The sequence below is a fragment of the Phaethon aethereus genome (genome assembly GCF_964289735.1).
Source record: "Phaethon aethereus genome assembly, chromosome: 2".
Classification (NCBI taxonomy): Eukaryota; Metazoa; Chordata; class Aves; order Phaethontiformes; family Phaethontidae; genus Phaethon; species Phaethon aethereus.
Window position 1 is genome coordinate 106,086,457 of NC_138582.1, and position 15,738 is coordinate 106,102,194.

Consider the following 15,738-nt stretch of genomic DNA (forward strand, 5'->3'; position numbering starts at 1 on the left):
GCAAGGTTTCAACAGTGTCTCCCATGATATTCTTGTATCCAAGCTAGGACATTACAGTCTGGGCGGGAGAGCAACAAGATGGGTAAAAAGTAGTTGGATGATTGAACTCAGAGCATAGCGTTTAATGGGACGTACTCATGGGTCCATCCTGGGATCTGTTCTGTTTAACATCTTTACCAATGACTTGAGGAGGCAGCAGAGTGCTTGCTCATAAAGTTTGCAGATAATGCCAAAGCGGCAGTTGGAGGTCCATCAATTAATGTGCTGAAGTGTAGGACTGCCATCCAGAGGGACCTGGACAGGAGGGAGGAATGTGCCAACATGAACCTTATGAAACTCGGCAAGGACAAACACAAAGTCCTGAACGTGGGAAGGAAGAATCCCTTGCAATGACACAGGCTGGGGACAGACAAACTGGGCAGCAGCTCTGCAGAGAAGGACCTGGGGATCTTGGTGAACAGCAAGCTGAATATAAACCAGCAGCATGACCTGGCAGCAAAGAAAGTTGTGTTAACAGGAACTCTGGCTACATGCTACTAGGTCTAGGGAAGTGATTACCCCCATTTATTCAGCACTTGTTAGACCGCATCTAGAATACTGTGCCTGGTTTTGTCCCCACTTACAACATAGGTATCAATAAACTAGAGTGAGCTCAGCAGACATCTTACAAGACAGACAAGGGCTGGAGCAGTTGTCCTGTGAGGAAAGGTTGAAGGAACTGGTCTTCTTCAGCCTGGAGAAGAGAAAGCTTATGGGAGACCTAGTGGCAACCTATCAATACCTACACAAAGTTCATCAATGATATGGAGCTAGGCTCTTCACAGTGGTGCTTGCCAGTAGGACAAGTGAGAACGGGTATTAAGTTGAAACAAGAGAGGTTCTGACTGGATATAAAGATTTTCACCAATGAAGATAGACCTGCATTGGAATAGACTGTACAGTGGGGTCGTTGCAGTCTACATCCTCAGATGTTTTCAAGACCAGACTGGAAAAAACTATGAAAAGTGTGACCTGACCTGACTGATGACCCCGTTTTGAGCAGGAGGTTGGTGTAGATGACCTTCCTTCCAATCACAAATATTCTATGATCCTTGACTATATTTTTATGATTGTTAGCTTATAAAGATGCAACGTTAATAAAACAAAATGGATAGTATTGTTCCTGGAAAAAAACCCCACACACTCAGTACTGCAGCACACATGGCTTGAACACTCGTGAACCAGCAGTGAAAATTGTTATTCCCTACTTTTCCTTTCTGGCAGTGCCTTTCTGACATACAGAGTAGTTCAGGCTATATTTTTTCTGAAGATCCCTGTAGATAAGACATGCCAAGGATAGTTTTTGGCTAAATAATCAATTAGCAGGGAACCCACAGAAAAATTCTTTATGAAGAGACACCTCTTCTGCAAATGTTAAACAGGCCTTTTTTTGCTGATTCACTGAGGCTTTTTTTTCTGATTCACAAGGCCCATTAAATGGAAATATTTTGAAAGAGTCCAAAGAATGCTATCCATTCCCCCTGCACAGTACCGAACCACTTCACAGAAAAATACAAATTAGAATATGGACCATCAACATTGTTAAGTGTCTTTATTCAGAGATTACATTTTCAGGTATAACCTTTGACTTGTTTCATTCCAGCTCAGCATAGTAATTTACGTTGAAGTGCTGATTTGGAGACTTTGTTCAGATATTTTTCAGAGTAGAAGATAAGTAAGAACTTTCTCAGAAACATCTGTCAGTGACTATACTGATCGGTAAATTGTGACTTATTTCTCTGTCTCTTGTTTCATATTTCTAAAGAATAAACTCATTAAAATTCCATGGGCAATCACTCTGGGAAGCATGCAAATACCACAATTCATTTGCATTTGGACATTTCTAATTTGGCAATAGTGTTAAACAATTTGCTAAAGGAGTCTACATATTTATTTACGTGCTGGTATGGCCTTTTGAAGTCCCCAGGCATTTTAAGAAAAATATGTGTGTGATCCAAGGAAATACTTTCACATTAAGTTCTTGGATTTTGGATTTACTGGCCTTTCAGACTTATGATTAGTTGGCTCAGAAGCCTATGTATTGTCAGCCATTCTGTGACTGGCTCATAGAAAGAGTTACTGTAGTGGTAACCAGAACTGCACACAGACACAATGAAGATTGTTTCTACACAGTCCAAGAAATTGACAATCTGACACCAAAAAAGTGTCTGTAGAACAAAAAAGAGCTACGAAGAGGCTTACTTCTTTCTTGTTTTCTTAGGGTGATAATCTGCCATATATACATATTTGCTTTATTAACATTGTGGTGTGCCACTTCAGAGAAAATTATTTGTGTACTTAAAGCCTGATTCAGTTTCCCAAATAAACTTAAAAACATTTAACAAGAAAATTAAAATAACATCAAAACAGACAATGATTTGCAGAGAAATTGAATAAAATGAGTGAAAGTATTACAGCTGAATAGAAAAAATGTTTGCAATGACATAATCATTAACGAGCAAATGTGTCTTTAAGAGGCGCATCAGGAAAAGGTATACTTTGCCTCTTCATTTATGAGCACCACAACTGCATCATTATCAAATAATAAATTATATTCTGTAATACTTTTTCTGTGACATTGTCCTTCTGGGCATTGATTCCAGCTTGGTTATGGAATTCAAGTTAACTGTAGGCAACTTCTAGGTCTTCTGAAGAAGGCATGACATTGCTGTATCATGTTGACATTGGCAGATCTTGAAATAGCATTTTTGCACCCAAGACTGATCCCATATGTTTGGAAAATCAAAGGAAAATGTCACATGTCCTGTCCCTGGGAGCGGTGTATAGTGGTGAACAATAGCTATTACACTTTTAGGTCCCCGTTCACGTAAACCATAGATGTGCTACTAATTTTTTAGCAACGTAGCAGTAACACTTTCTCATTAAAATAGAAAATTTCAACCTTTTGTACTCTGCAACAGTGAATAATATGCTGAGAAACAACATTCTTGTGTGCTGGTTTTGGCTGGGATGGTGTTAATCTTCTTCACAGTAGCTAGCATGGAGCTATGTTTTGGATTTGTGCTGAAAACAATGTTGATAATAATAGAGGTGTTTTCGTTATTGCTGAGCAGTGCTTACACAGAGTCAAGGCCTTCTCCGCTCCTCTCACCACCCCACCAGCGAGTAGTCTGGGGGTGCACAAGAATTTGGGAGGGGACACAGCTGGGACAGCTGACCCCAACTGACCAAAGTGATATCCCATACCATATGGCATTGTGCTCAGTATATAAAGCTGGGGGAAGAACAAGGAAGAAGGAGATGTTCGGAGTATATGGTGTTTGTCTTCTCAAGTAAACATTACGCGTGGTGGAGCCCTGCTTCCCTGGAGATGATGGCTGAACACCTGCCTGCCCATAGGAGGTGTTGAATGAATTCCTGGTTTTGCTTTGCTTGGGTGTGTGGCTTTAATAGGCTTCGCCTATTAAACTGCCTTTATTTCAACCCATGAGTTTTCTCACTTTTACCCATTCTCTCACCCATCACACTGGTGGGGAGTGAGCAAACAGCTGTGTGATGCTTAGTTACCCTATTGGGTTAAAGCATGACATCTTGCAAAAGGAGGAATAAAAGCCAAAAATTCTACTATTGCTGTGTGTAATTTTGAACAGTATGGTAGTTATTAAACTTAAAAATTGCTTAAAGCAATTAGATAAAAGAATTGAATTTTTTCTGGATAGACTAGAGAAGTTAGACAACTTTCCTGAATTAGCTGCAGTTGTATTCAAATGAGAAAAAGTGAAAGCACAATAAGATTTCATGGGTTAAATTTTGTGGTGTGACGCAAAATGGAGAGGAGTCATCAAGGCACCAGGTGATTTTGCTGCCATTCAGAACCCCAGCTGGCTGCAGAAATAAGCAGACAAGAATCTCCTGAAGTTCAGCAAAGTAAAATGCAAGTCCTGCGTCTGGAGAGGAATTACCCCATACAGCAGTGCTGGCTGGGGGCCAAGTGGCTGGAAAGCAGCTTTGCAGGAACGGATGCTGGCAGACAAGTGGAAGCAGAGCCAGCAATGCGTCTTTCTGACAAAGGTGGCTAGCAGCACCCTGGTCTGCATCAGGAAGAGTATCACCAGCGGGTTGAAGGGGGTGATCCTTCCGTATTAAGCAATGGTGAGACCCCCATCTTGAGTATTGTGTCCAGGTCTGGGCTCACCAGTACATGGACATATTGGACCAAGTCCATCAAAGGACCATGTAGATCATTAAGGAACTAGGGCTTTTGACCTATGAGAGGAAGATAAGAGAGTGAGGACTGCCTCAAGATGAGAAGGCTCAGGGAAATCTTATCAATATGTACAAAATCCTGATAGGAGGGAGTAAAATAGATACACTCCTGGCTCAAGCATTTCCTGAGATGGAAATTGTTGCAGATTAAAAGATTATTCCCAGTAAGTGTCATGTTTATGTTGCTGATCTATTATTATACTCTTCCCAAAGTTTTGGTTGCTGATTGTTGTCAAATATACCAGATTTTTGATCTGGCACAGTGCAGTCATTCTTGTGGATGGGTGCATGTTGTTCTCACAGGTGCCTTTGGAAGTTACCACATATGAAAAAACAATGACAAAACCCAGACCTCGCTATCTAAAAAAGTATTATTAAACCAGAAATGTAAAGCTAATAAATAAATTTACCCGTATAGGAAGATGAGAAGGTGCAAGGACTTCTTGTGCCTCAGAAATACCTTCATGTTCTTGAATGCTGCCATTGCCACTAGTGTCCCCTGAAGCCTGTGCAAAATCCAATCATGATAGCAAGTTCATAAAAGTCAGGAAAAAAAGTATCATCTCCAAGGAATTGGCTAGTTAAATGCAGAAAAAACTTTTTTTTTTTCAGTTGGTGAAGCCTCAGTGTCATTCTGATGTTAACTTATTTCAGTACTTACAGCATTTCATGAAAAAGACCCTTCAGAAAACTGAGTCATAGTTCATTTTCTCTGAAGTGTTATAGACAAAAGAAAATTATGCTTTCTGAAAAAATCACAGTTTTAGAGGCTGTGTAGTCAAAAAAAGAGATTCTCACACACAGATAGTTTTAAATATGATGCCATGTTCCCGAGAAGAAATACTATATTTAGTCGTATGAAAAATGTCTAATGGCAAATGACTTTGAAATCTCTGAGGCACTGAGGATAAAGACATTTTTATAAGAATACTCACATAAGGATCATCATCTTCACAATGATCTTCAGTAGCCCTTGGGTCAGATTTGATCACCAGATGTTGAATTGAACCCTACGTGAAACAACAACAACAGTTCAAGGAAGTAATATTTTAAGTAGCATGTGTGAAGGGGAGGGTGGAGGGGTGGGAATTAAACGAAATAACAAAAAAAACCCCAGGCTTTGTTCTGATTTGCTTGGACAATGATCTGAAGCATAAAATTTTATGTTAATAAACCCAGTTTAAAAATGTAAATATGTTCTTATGTTTTCCTTTTCCAAAACGTAGAAGAAATTGAAGCTGCCAGAATACAATGACTATCATGTCCCAAGGACAATGCAATTGCCACACTGTATTGTTAGTGCCCCAACTGAAGGATCTAGTCCTAGATTATGTCCTAGAATCTGTAAAGCACTGTCTGCTTTTTCTAGTTAGGTGCATTGCAGCTCCAAAAACGGCACGTGAAGTGCCCTAAAAATGGAGGCAAAGGAAATACCAGTAAGTGATGAAGTGGGCCAGGGAGACACCAGCTTACAGCTTTTCAAAGCTGAAAGAAAGGAGATGGATTTTCCCATAACAAATGTTTCTTTTTTTCAGAGCTACAAACTATATTTCTCAGTCTGACTCGCCGGTGGAGCAGCAACAATTTCATTTATAACATCTAGATCCTGTTTCTTAGCTCACAAAGGCTCCAAGTGTTTTAGGAAACAGGCGGGGGGCGGTTCCTCGTTCGGAGGTCTCACGGAGCTCGGCATGGCGCACGCAGAGGACGAAAAGAGCCATCACACACGCGACCTGCCTCTTCCCCTTTTGCTGGCTGCACCTTTTGTTTCTCTGCTTTTGTATTTTCTGCACAGAAGAGCCTGAAGAAGCTGACAGATTTAGCCTTTATCTCCAGACTGACCCAGAGTACTTCGCAGCCCAGTGACTTCTCTTCCAGGAGCTCGGACGTTTACACCGTGCAGCGGTACATTGGTTGTGCTCTGTCTGCCGAGTGTTACTTGCCACCAACACACAGCAGCTCTGCTCACCCAGGGGCACAGAAAGCCTGAGTCTCGCTATAGAAAACTCCAACAACTGTTCAGATGACAAAAGTAGTACACTTTGCTCTTACTTAATGCCACCAAAAAATGCAAACTCCAGAAAAGGAGTAGCTGCCATTTGTATACGCTGCAATGCCTGACTTCCCAGTCACCGTTTCCTCTCTCCCTGTCCTAGAAGCACCAGGGAATTATAAGCAAGGAAGTACTTTTGAAGCAGTTTTCTGGTGGCTTCTAAAATATTTCAGAAAGGAACAGAATCTGAAATTTTATCTTTAATGAACCTCTAATTTCTGTACCTTCAAAGACCATGAAACTCATGCACTTGGTGCCTTCTGAGTGTGCAGGCAATCTGAGATAACAGTTCAGTGAACTGAACCATCCACTTGCTCTCAAAACTTAATAATGGGCAACTCAGCTATCGAACAATGTCAGACTAACTGAACAGTTCACTGAAAAATTATACATGAAAGGAGGCAAAACCAGACACTTAAGTAGTCTCTTGGAAGTGATGCTTTGTTCTCACAGCATGAGTGAATCATATTTGGAGAACACGTTTTTTTCCTCTTGTTCTAACCTGTGGCCCTGGATGCTGAAGGAAGCAAATTGGAGAGCCCTAACGTTTCCCAAGTGTGGCCACTAGCCAATAAGTCCAACCAGGAAAGTCATGGCCAAGGCTGCCATGTTAGGGATGGTAGGTATGAGGTTTTGTAGTCCCCTTCTGCGTCTTGTGCCTGCTGGTGCCTTCCCTGTTAAAGCTGGTTTGCAGAATCTGGCATCATCACTGATTCAGCTACATTTGGTCGTTGTCTGGTTTCTACTTTTCTTTACAAGCACCAGAGCTAGAATTTCCTTTTGTTTGCATAAATTCTGATTATAGTTATGGCCTTTTGTGTCTGGCAACCAGAGCCTTAGACACATGAATTCCCATTAGCCAGAGCAAACCAGCAGCTGACATCCATTCAGAGTAATTTTCACAATCTGCTGTGAATTGTTTCTATTTTGGGCAATCGATGTAAACAGTTCTTGTCACGCAAACAGAGCTTTAGGAGGAATCAACCATTTAAAAAGCATTTAAAACATTTAGTTTTTCTATCCAAAATCAGTTGTGACATATGGTGCACGAAGAAATAAAGACACAAGACCTAGAGTACATGTAACAATTAATAGTACTGAAGCAGTTAGAATATTGACTGAAATGTACGTATTTGATATAGCACACAGAACAGCCTCTTTCAGTGGAAATGTCTTGGAGTGGAATCCACCACGCATTCCTGTCACTGTATTTACAGATTTATTGGTGATAATCTCAGCAACTGATCATCACATATGTGTTTTCCAGGTAGGGTACCAAAGTGGTCTCATTTTCCTGAACGTTTTTCATTCCTACTTGCTAATCAGGCATCCTCAATACTCCAGTCATGCCGTCTGTCTAAGAAAGGTAAGCATCAGCAGGCAGTTTTCCTACATATCCCTTTACACCACTTACTTGCTGCTAATCAAGTAAATTTGCTCCTAATCAAATACAGGAATCAAATATTCCTTTAATTCTAGGGGCTGAGACTAGTCAGATGAATGATAAAAGTACATTATCTTTGTTGCTTACCAGATGGGGCTCACAACCTGCTAGTACACCTGAACTTTAGAAAGAATATCTTTTTTCTCTAAAGCGAAGGATCCACTCAGTTTTGTGCTGCTGCTTTACTAATTTAGGGGAACAGATATTACTCTCACAACATATCGTACAAGTTTTGAAGTACAAGGGAAGCACAAAAAGCCTCATTTGGGGTTATAACCATTGTAAGCAGACTTTCTTGGGTAGCGCGTGCGTGCATGAAACACTGAGGCATGTGAATTTTTCAGACATTACTTACTGTGAACTTTTCCAATCCTGTGGCTCCTGCATTACCAACAAATATCCCAGAGCCAGCTTCGAACACCAAGGCTCGAGCTGACCTTTGAAACTGAACTCTCTGATATTCTTCACAGTCCATGAACAAAGCAACATCATTTCCCTGAACAGCCACTGTAAACCTATTCCACCTGTTAGTCATCACTGGCACTTTAAACGAAGCAGCCTCTCGGGAGATATGAGAGCCGGGCTCTGTGTAGTACATAATTATTCTCTGGGTGCTGTCATCAACTGGTGAAAGTCTCATTCCCAGGTAAATAGTTTTCTGGAAGGCGTCTGTTATGGCAAATAGCACTCCTCCACGATCGCTGTTTGGTTTCGCTGTAACCGCGATAGCGAAATCTCTATAGAAAGGCAAGGGTATTATAGCACTTGTCAGGCGGCCGATGTTAGCATCTGGACCAAAGCTGTAAGCTGGAAACCCTCCATAGCCGGTGACAAAGTAGACGGAGGGAGGAAGAGGAACTCCTATTAACTCTGTGAGGTCAAGATGTCCTTTTGAGCCTCGTTCTGTAAAGTGTGTGAGAAAAAACATGTTATTTATTGTTGAGGTGCACAGTCCATTTAATTTAAATTATTTAAGAAAGGCCTTAATGCAGCGTAATGCAGGTAACGTAATACTTTAGGCCCCGGTTCCATTAGTGCTTAAACACATCTAGCTAAGTACATGTGTCATTCTTTGTCCTTTGACTGACTGAGGTTACTCCTGTACTAAAGAAAGATGCATGTAAACATTTGGTGAAACTAAGCGGTAACAAGTAGTTCCTGCAACATATATTTCACTTCAGCTGCCCGTAGACTACAAAGGAAAGCGCTGAACGTGCTTGCAGAGTGGACTCAGTGAAGACTAAACAACCTTTTGTTTTCTCAAAAAATCTGATGTCCTTTATCCTCACAAACTAAAAAGACAGCAAGAGTTCTCTACAAACAGCATGACAGAGTTTCACAAATACGGGATTAAAATTACAGTTGATTTGTTTTAGCCCCTTGCAGTTACCTGCTTCTACAGCAGAGGCTAGATTTTATTTGTGCCCTTTTTCTCAGATTTATCTCCTTAGTTTCGCAGTGTACCTAACAAATATTATTCAGCAATCAAAATTCAGTTTTGAAATTAGAGTATTTTTGCTTTGGCAAACACACAGAATTAAGTATCTCTGCCAAACATGCCCAGAGAGGACTCCTTCCTGGCAATGAGGGAGCAATGACAACAGCTAAGTATCTACACCCAACTTTCACTAGAGCCTTGGGAAGGCATACTCCAGCAGGCATACCAGCAACAGAACTTCTACCAATTTTCTCCTTCCAAGAAGTAAAAACAAGCAAGAAGAGATACCATTTTTAATCATAATGAGTGATTCAGATCTGGATCTATACAGAGCTCCACTTAAATCTAAAGCCTTTCCTCCCTTTACAATCTCCTCCAACCTTATGTTTTTAAGTTTCTCATTTTATCTAAAAGTCTCAATTCTTTTTACTGCTATACATTTTCACCCTATTGCAAATATTTATGTTATGCAGAAGCAAAAAAAAGTGCTAGGGTATGTCTTAATGTAGCTACATCATGTAAAACCATAATCACTCATAAACTCCAGTTCATGAGTAAGTAACTGCTGGCTTTCTCTGCAGACGTACAAAAAAGATTTCCATGATCCAAGAAAGTCAGATTGTTAAATCACTTTCTTGATCAAGTGCATCCTGGCCTCTCTCTACACTATTCTTTGCTGAAAATATTCAGATCCTGGGTAAAAGAGAGGATGTATTTGGAACCACTGTTTTGCAGTTCCTTTCCTTATCCATCTCACACACCTGTCTACCACGGTTCTCAGATTAACTCCATCAGATAAAAAGTAACATGGAAAACAGAGGCCTTGTGGTAGAACAGTATAGATGAGGCAAACTCTCTTGAAACCTCCCTAAAACCAGATTGAATTTGTGTGTGTCTCTTCACTTTTCCCCCTTCTACCACAGCAGGTGTAAACAACAGGTCTGGAAGAGTATCTGCGGTGGTGAGGTACTTGGTGCCTACTCATCCACTAGTGCTCCCACTGCTAGCATTCCCAAGTCCCTTCCTTGTGACAACATTTCTGCATCAGGAAGGTTCCTTAACATGATGCGCCAAGATAGCATTAAGCTCGATGGACGCTTAATTTTCAATATGACGTGGGGAGAACTGATGCTACCCATGGTAGTCTAACACCGCAGACATTTACGGGGGACAGGAAATAACCCAGCCCATCTTCTTATAAGTACGTTAGGGACAACAGGTATGAGTTTTTTGATCTGTTTTTTGAACAAGTACTTACAGTAGCTGAAAACAAGCTCCCAGTCAGCCTAAAGGTAAGCAGTGATGAGACACATGGAGCTGGCTCCTAGCTCAGCCTACCTGTCAAGGACCAAGTCATCGCCAGATTCTGATACATTTCACCCTGAGACGACCTGCATTTTACCAGCAGCCCATACACATACAGCTCACCCATGGTCGTGGGATGAGCTGAAGTTTCCCGGTTGCATATAAAACTACAGGATGTACATACATAATTACAAACAACTTTTGCTTCATAACTTGTAACACCTGGTTTCCTAGGACCTGTGTCCTGCATCATTATTTTAATTTCAGCTCAGTACATCCTGGAATACCTCAAATTATTCCTCATGTGCATAGGACCTACTTCCACCTCCAATACCTGTAGCACTCCTACATCCCTCCCCTGTGCCAGTGTGCGCTGAAGGATGGTTCCAAGCTGCATGTGTTTGTATCAGCTGGCCAGTTCAGGCACGATAATTGGCCATCAGGAGGGAGAAATTGCATAATTAACCTCACAGCTCTCACCATAGCGTTTTCTCTTTAAGACACTAATGTGCCACTCCTGTACGATGAGGTTGGGGGTTTCAAGAATTTAAAAGGATGGGCACCCAATCAGCTGCTTACATGGAGACTCCTCTGTTACAGGGAAGATAATAGGATGAAATTAAACTGAGAAAAGGAGAAAATTATCTTAATATGAGGAAAATTTTGCTGGCAATGCCATCTATTTGCCTACAGTCTAATCCCTCAAGGGAGATTGTGACCTTAGCCCAGGCTGGTGATTTGAAACAAAAGAGTACAAAACAATTAAAAATTACTGTAGAGAATAATTTCAGAGTTATTGGTTATAACATGACTTTTAATCTTTGTTCTATGATCTGTAAGCATTCCCAAGTCCTTCATAATGTATATATTTCTGCAGTGTGGATTGAAGAAGTATCTTTCAATTTTTAAACTTACTCACTTACCGTAGCTATAATAACTATATAGGCTCAATAAATCCAAATGGAATAGTAATGGAAAAGGCATGACAGTCCATCTGAATACTGCAAACAAAGTGACCTGAAAAACTTTGCCTAAAAATATCTGATTAAAAACAGACAAAATAAATGAATCTTGCACTTTGCTCTGAAACCTGTCAAGCTGGTTCTGATGAAGACAGAGGTTCTTCAGCTGAAATATATTTCTGTTATTCATTATTCATATGCAGTACCATCCTCGGCTATGTGTTGCAAAGTGCTTTCTATTGTCCTAGTGGCTTAGCAAAGAAATGGTAAAATGTTATCCCTGTGCAAAAGATGCTAAAATCCAGTTGAAATAAATTCTAATCTATCATCTTCTCTGTACTTTAGCTTTGGCACTTACTTGCTGAGGGAACTCATTTACTGGAAGAAGTCTGATGTGCTCCATATAGAAAAACTTCCCTTACATATTTTCAGAAAGTATAGAAGCTATGTTTAGAAACAGGAAAACTAACTTCTTATCCAGAAACTGTTTTCCTTCGGCACTTTTAAATGCTTTGCCTTGATAGATTTTTCCCCTTCCTAATAGTCTGAAAAGTGAACACATTTTTTTTCCGGTCAAAGCAAGCTAATGATTTTTGGATTGTGAATCTAATATTGAGTCATGTTTTATATTCACACATACATACACATAAAGGAACCTCAACTACAAATGAGATGCATAAGCCGTTACTCAATAGTAAAATCATAAGGAAAATAGGAAGCTTGAAGGAGAATATAGGATCTGTATGCAGATACCACATCTATGTCCAAAGAGCCATGGGAAAAGTGACCTAGAAAGCAGACGGGGAATACCTAAGGTGGCCAGCAGCCAGCTTATTAGACTTGGATAGCAGGATGCATCCCAGAAGCGAATCTAATGAATAGAATTGTAGCTTCCCACTTCCCATTCTCAAAGGAAGATTTAGCAAATGCAAAAAAGCCCGTTAATTCTCCCCGCACAGCATGTGGACTGCAGTCTAGCTGCAGTTCCCTAGCCACATTCCAAACAGTAACACACCCTTTGCTTTTTTGGCATAGGCTCTGAGACAAATGAAATATATTTGCAAAAGGCGGCAGCAAAAGACAGTAAAGAAGAATCAGGATTTTCATTTGAGACAAGTCAAAAGGCTCAGCAAACTCCTGAGCTTCAGTGAGACTGGGGTAGAAGCTTGCACCTATCCACCACAGAAAAGCAAAACAAGAAGCTTCTAGCCAAATTCTGTACTTAGAGCTCACTCCCAGCTCTTAAAGGATTTATTAGGGCCTACAGTTACAGTTAAAAGCAGAATATGGACTTACAGCCACAGGCTTCGTTCCCATTCAATTATCTTTGATAAATTCATGTCCCTCTGCTGCAGTTGTGTTAGAATAAAAAATGGCCTCTTATTCCCTTAGATCAATAGGTAAATGCTATGCTATTTTAAGTACCTTTAAGCCAGCAGAGCACTATGTTGCACCCGTATACCTTTGTTTCGAACATGTATTGCTACTAAGCCACTGGATATTCGGGAGCATCCAAAATTCATCCTGTTTATGTTCATGATTCCTAGACCTGGGGCACTGGAAGGTGTAGTACAGAAGCAGCTTTAATATTAGCTATATTTTATCTCAGAAAAGAAAGTAGTAGAATACCATAAATTGGGGTAGTATTTTTATAATTCTAGAGTTATGAGCTATGCTATACTTTGCATTTTTTACCATTTGTAACTGTATGATATAGTCGGAATTGTTATAGAGTTTGCAAGATAGTTGGAGATTGCCACCGAGTGGCTTCAGGGACCAGCTGAGAAGTTGTAAAAATCATCCTGTAAACCAATATATGGATTGGTTCAAGACTGCAGATGACAATAGTAGAGTTTTTTTCTTCTTTTAATTGTATTTTTTGCATGTAACTACCTCACCGCTTCACTACTGAAAATAGTGTAACCGTAAAAACAACAGGCGACCATTTTGGCATTGGAAGATACCTGGTTTCCCTATTGTGTCTTTAGCACAGCGATCAGTAACACTGCAAGATCGTGAAGCTTGAAATGGGCTGGGAAAAAAGGCAAAGGTCTTTAGAAACAGGTAGGAGGAGATGGGTTTGCTCATTAGACAGAAAAGGAGATCGGAAAGAAACACGATGCTGACGGTAGAAGGGCAGCAGTCGGAGAAGTTCCTAAAAGCAGAGTTGCCGGTATAGAAATGGCATCCGTGGGAGCCGTCTTGAAACGGCATCTGTGAGGTGACAGATACTGTGCCTGAAGCCTCATGCTGTGCCTGAAGCCTCACTGCTTGTCTGACCCCAAATGCACTACTTTTCTCCAGATGACTGTCAGGCGCCTGTAGCGCGAGGGAAGCATACCTCACCTTCACCCCGCACGAGCTAGGCAGGGTGGGATTGTAAACCTGTGGGATCCGAAATACTTTTCCACTGCTCACAAGGGGTGAGGTAAAGAGGAAAGAAAAAAACCCTACGTGCTTGGAGGTCTATTACATTCGCTTTCATTGTTAGAGCACAAAGCCAGTATTTATATCTTATAAACAAGAACGGAGGCAGAGGCAGAGAAAGGCCCAGATTCATACCATTTATCTTACTATCTTACTAACCCTAACCCTAACCCTGACCCATGCACTAGTTTATCCATTTTTAACAAGTGCAGGTGAAGAGTTGTATGCCTTGTTATTAGTGTATGCAACTCTATTACCAAGAATGAATTTGCCTGCCTTTTTTTTTTTAAATGCTATCAGGAACTTAAAGCTTATATTAAAAGCTATTTTAGATATACGACTAGAATCTGGACCTTTCTTACAAATAGTAATTATAAACCTGAGATCTTCTGACACCTGGAGTAGAGTATTTGTATTTCCTGCTGTCTAATGGAGCTCATATAAAACATGGAATACCCACAGTCCCTGTTCCTAGCTAATACGCTCCACATCCACACAACCTAACTTCTAAGGTGGCATGAAGTATACTAGCACACAGGCTTTAGGAAACCTACTCCAACAGCATCAAAGGCTACAGGGTTATCGATAAGGACACTGTTTGTCGGTGTAATTTTATCCTTGGTTTGTCCACTAGCAAATGTATCAGAAGCGGAGTTCAAAGGCAAGACTCTCATCCCTGACAGACAGAATTACCCATCTTAGCCTCATTTTAAAGCATACAGGTCCAAAGATCTAAGTCTGAAAAAAAGAAGAAATATTGATGGCAATTCCTTTGAGCAAAAGGAAATGGTTAGCATTGTATGGTGAGACCAACCCATGTTGCAAAATAAACACACTGCTGTTCTCTTCCATGGTGTAAGAAGATGCTTGAGCTGGACTATCACAACTACATGAATGCAAGACTGAAGCTGCACATAAAGGACTGTCATATTTGGCCCCAACCACTTAATTTTTAGCAGTAATATTTGTTCAGCTGTTTAAGGATTGTCACATTTATTTCATTCATCATGTTTTCAGCTAGAAATACCTTTTAACACAATTACTCAGGTGCATCAGCTACCCCATTTAGCCAAATTCTGCTCCAGGTTACTGACCCATTAAGTAAGAGTCAGAATAACACGCTCAAGCAGATGCTACTTGCTAAATGTAAGAAACCAACCACCCTTTAGTCAAAATCATAGCAGCTGTGTTTAACTCAGTCAAGGGCAGGCTTGGAGGGCTCCAGAGGTCTGGGGATGGGAGTGGGGTGGGTGCTGACTTTTGAATGAACTTTCCCTTTCGGTTCAGTTCATAACTGCAGTTCACCTCGTGTTTCCCCCTGTTCCTCTACAGTCACTCTTCGTCAGAGCTGCTGTCCATAATCTTGCCCCATGCTTGTAAAAGCCCATTCGCTTCACGGCAGTTGGCTTTGCATCCTGTGAAAGCACACCTCGTGCCACTGCTGCTCGCCACTGCACGAGCCGTTGCTGGTAGCTGCTTTTCGTGTTCATTTCAAGGCGATGGGATAAGAGAGATATTCTACGAAGGCTTTCAAAACCAGACCAAGCTCAGGGCAGCTAGCGTTCGGTGCTTCTGTGTCTGTAAACCTGAGCCAAGCTGACCTTGCTTCTCAGCCCAGATAACCATAAACCTAGGTCGTAAGCTTGCTTTCCAGCGGGGTAAATAAGCTGTATCTGTCTCAGTGGCACAGCCTATGTTGTCTCTACTCTGCAGTCAAAGAAATGCTGTAACTGTCATGGAACATTATGTTATACAGGGTACGGTTCTGAGGTGCAGGAAGAAAGTGTCTTCTTCCCTGCTGCCAAAGTGTATTTATTTTGCAGTTAACAAGAAATATTCATAG

General features: G+C 40.9%; 1 protein-coding gene across 1 annotated transcript in view; it reads right to left on the minus strand.

Annotated features, from left to right (window-relative positions):
• The window catches only part of COL15A1 (collagen type XV alpha 1 chain), a gene marked incomplete at its 5' end in the record, with an annotated part of 153,451 nt that overhangs the window by 95,345 nt on the left and 42,368 nt on the right, over window positions 1-15,738 (minus strand). Inside the window, 3 exon segments of the mRNA XM_081996464.1 lie at window positions 4,677-4,772; window positions 5,202-5,276; window positions 8,119-8,666. Of these exon segments, the coding sequence (XP_081852590.1) occupies window positions 4,677-4,772; window positions 5,202-5,276; window positions 8,119-8,666 (719 nt within the window).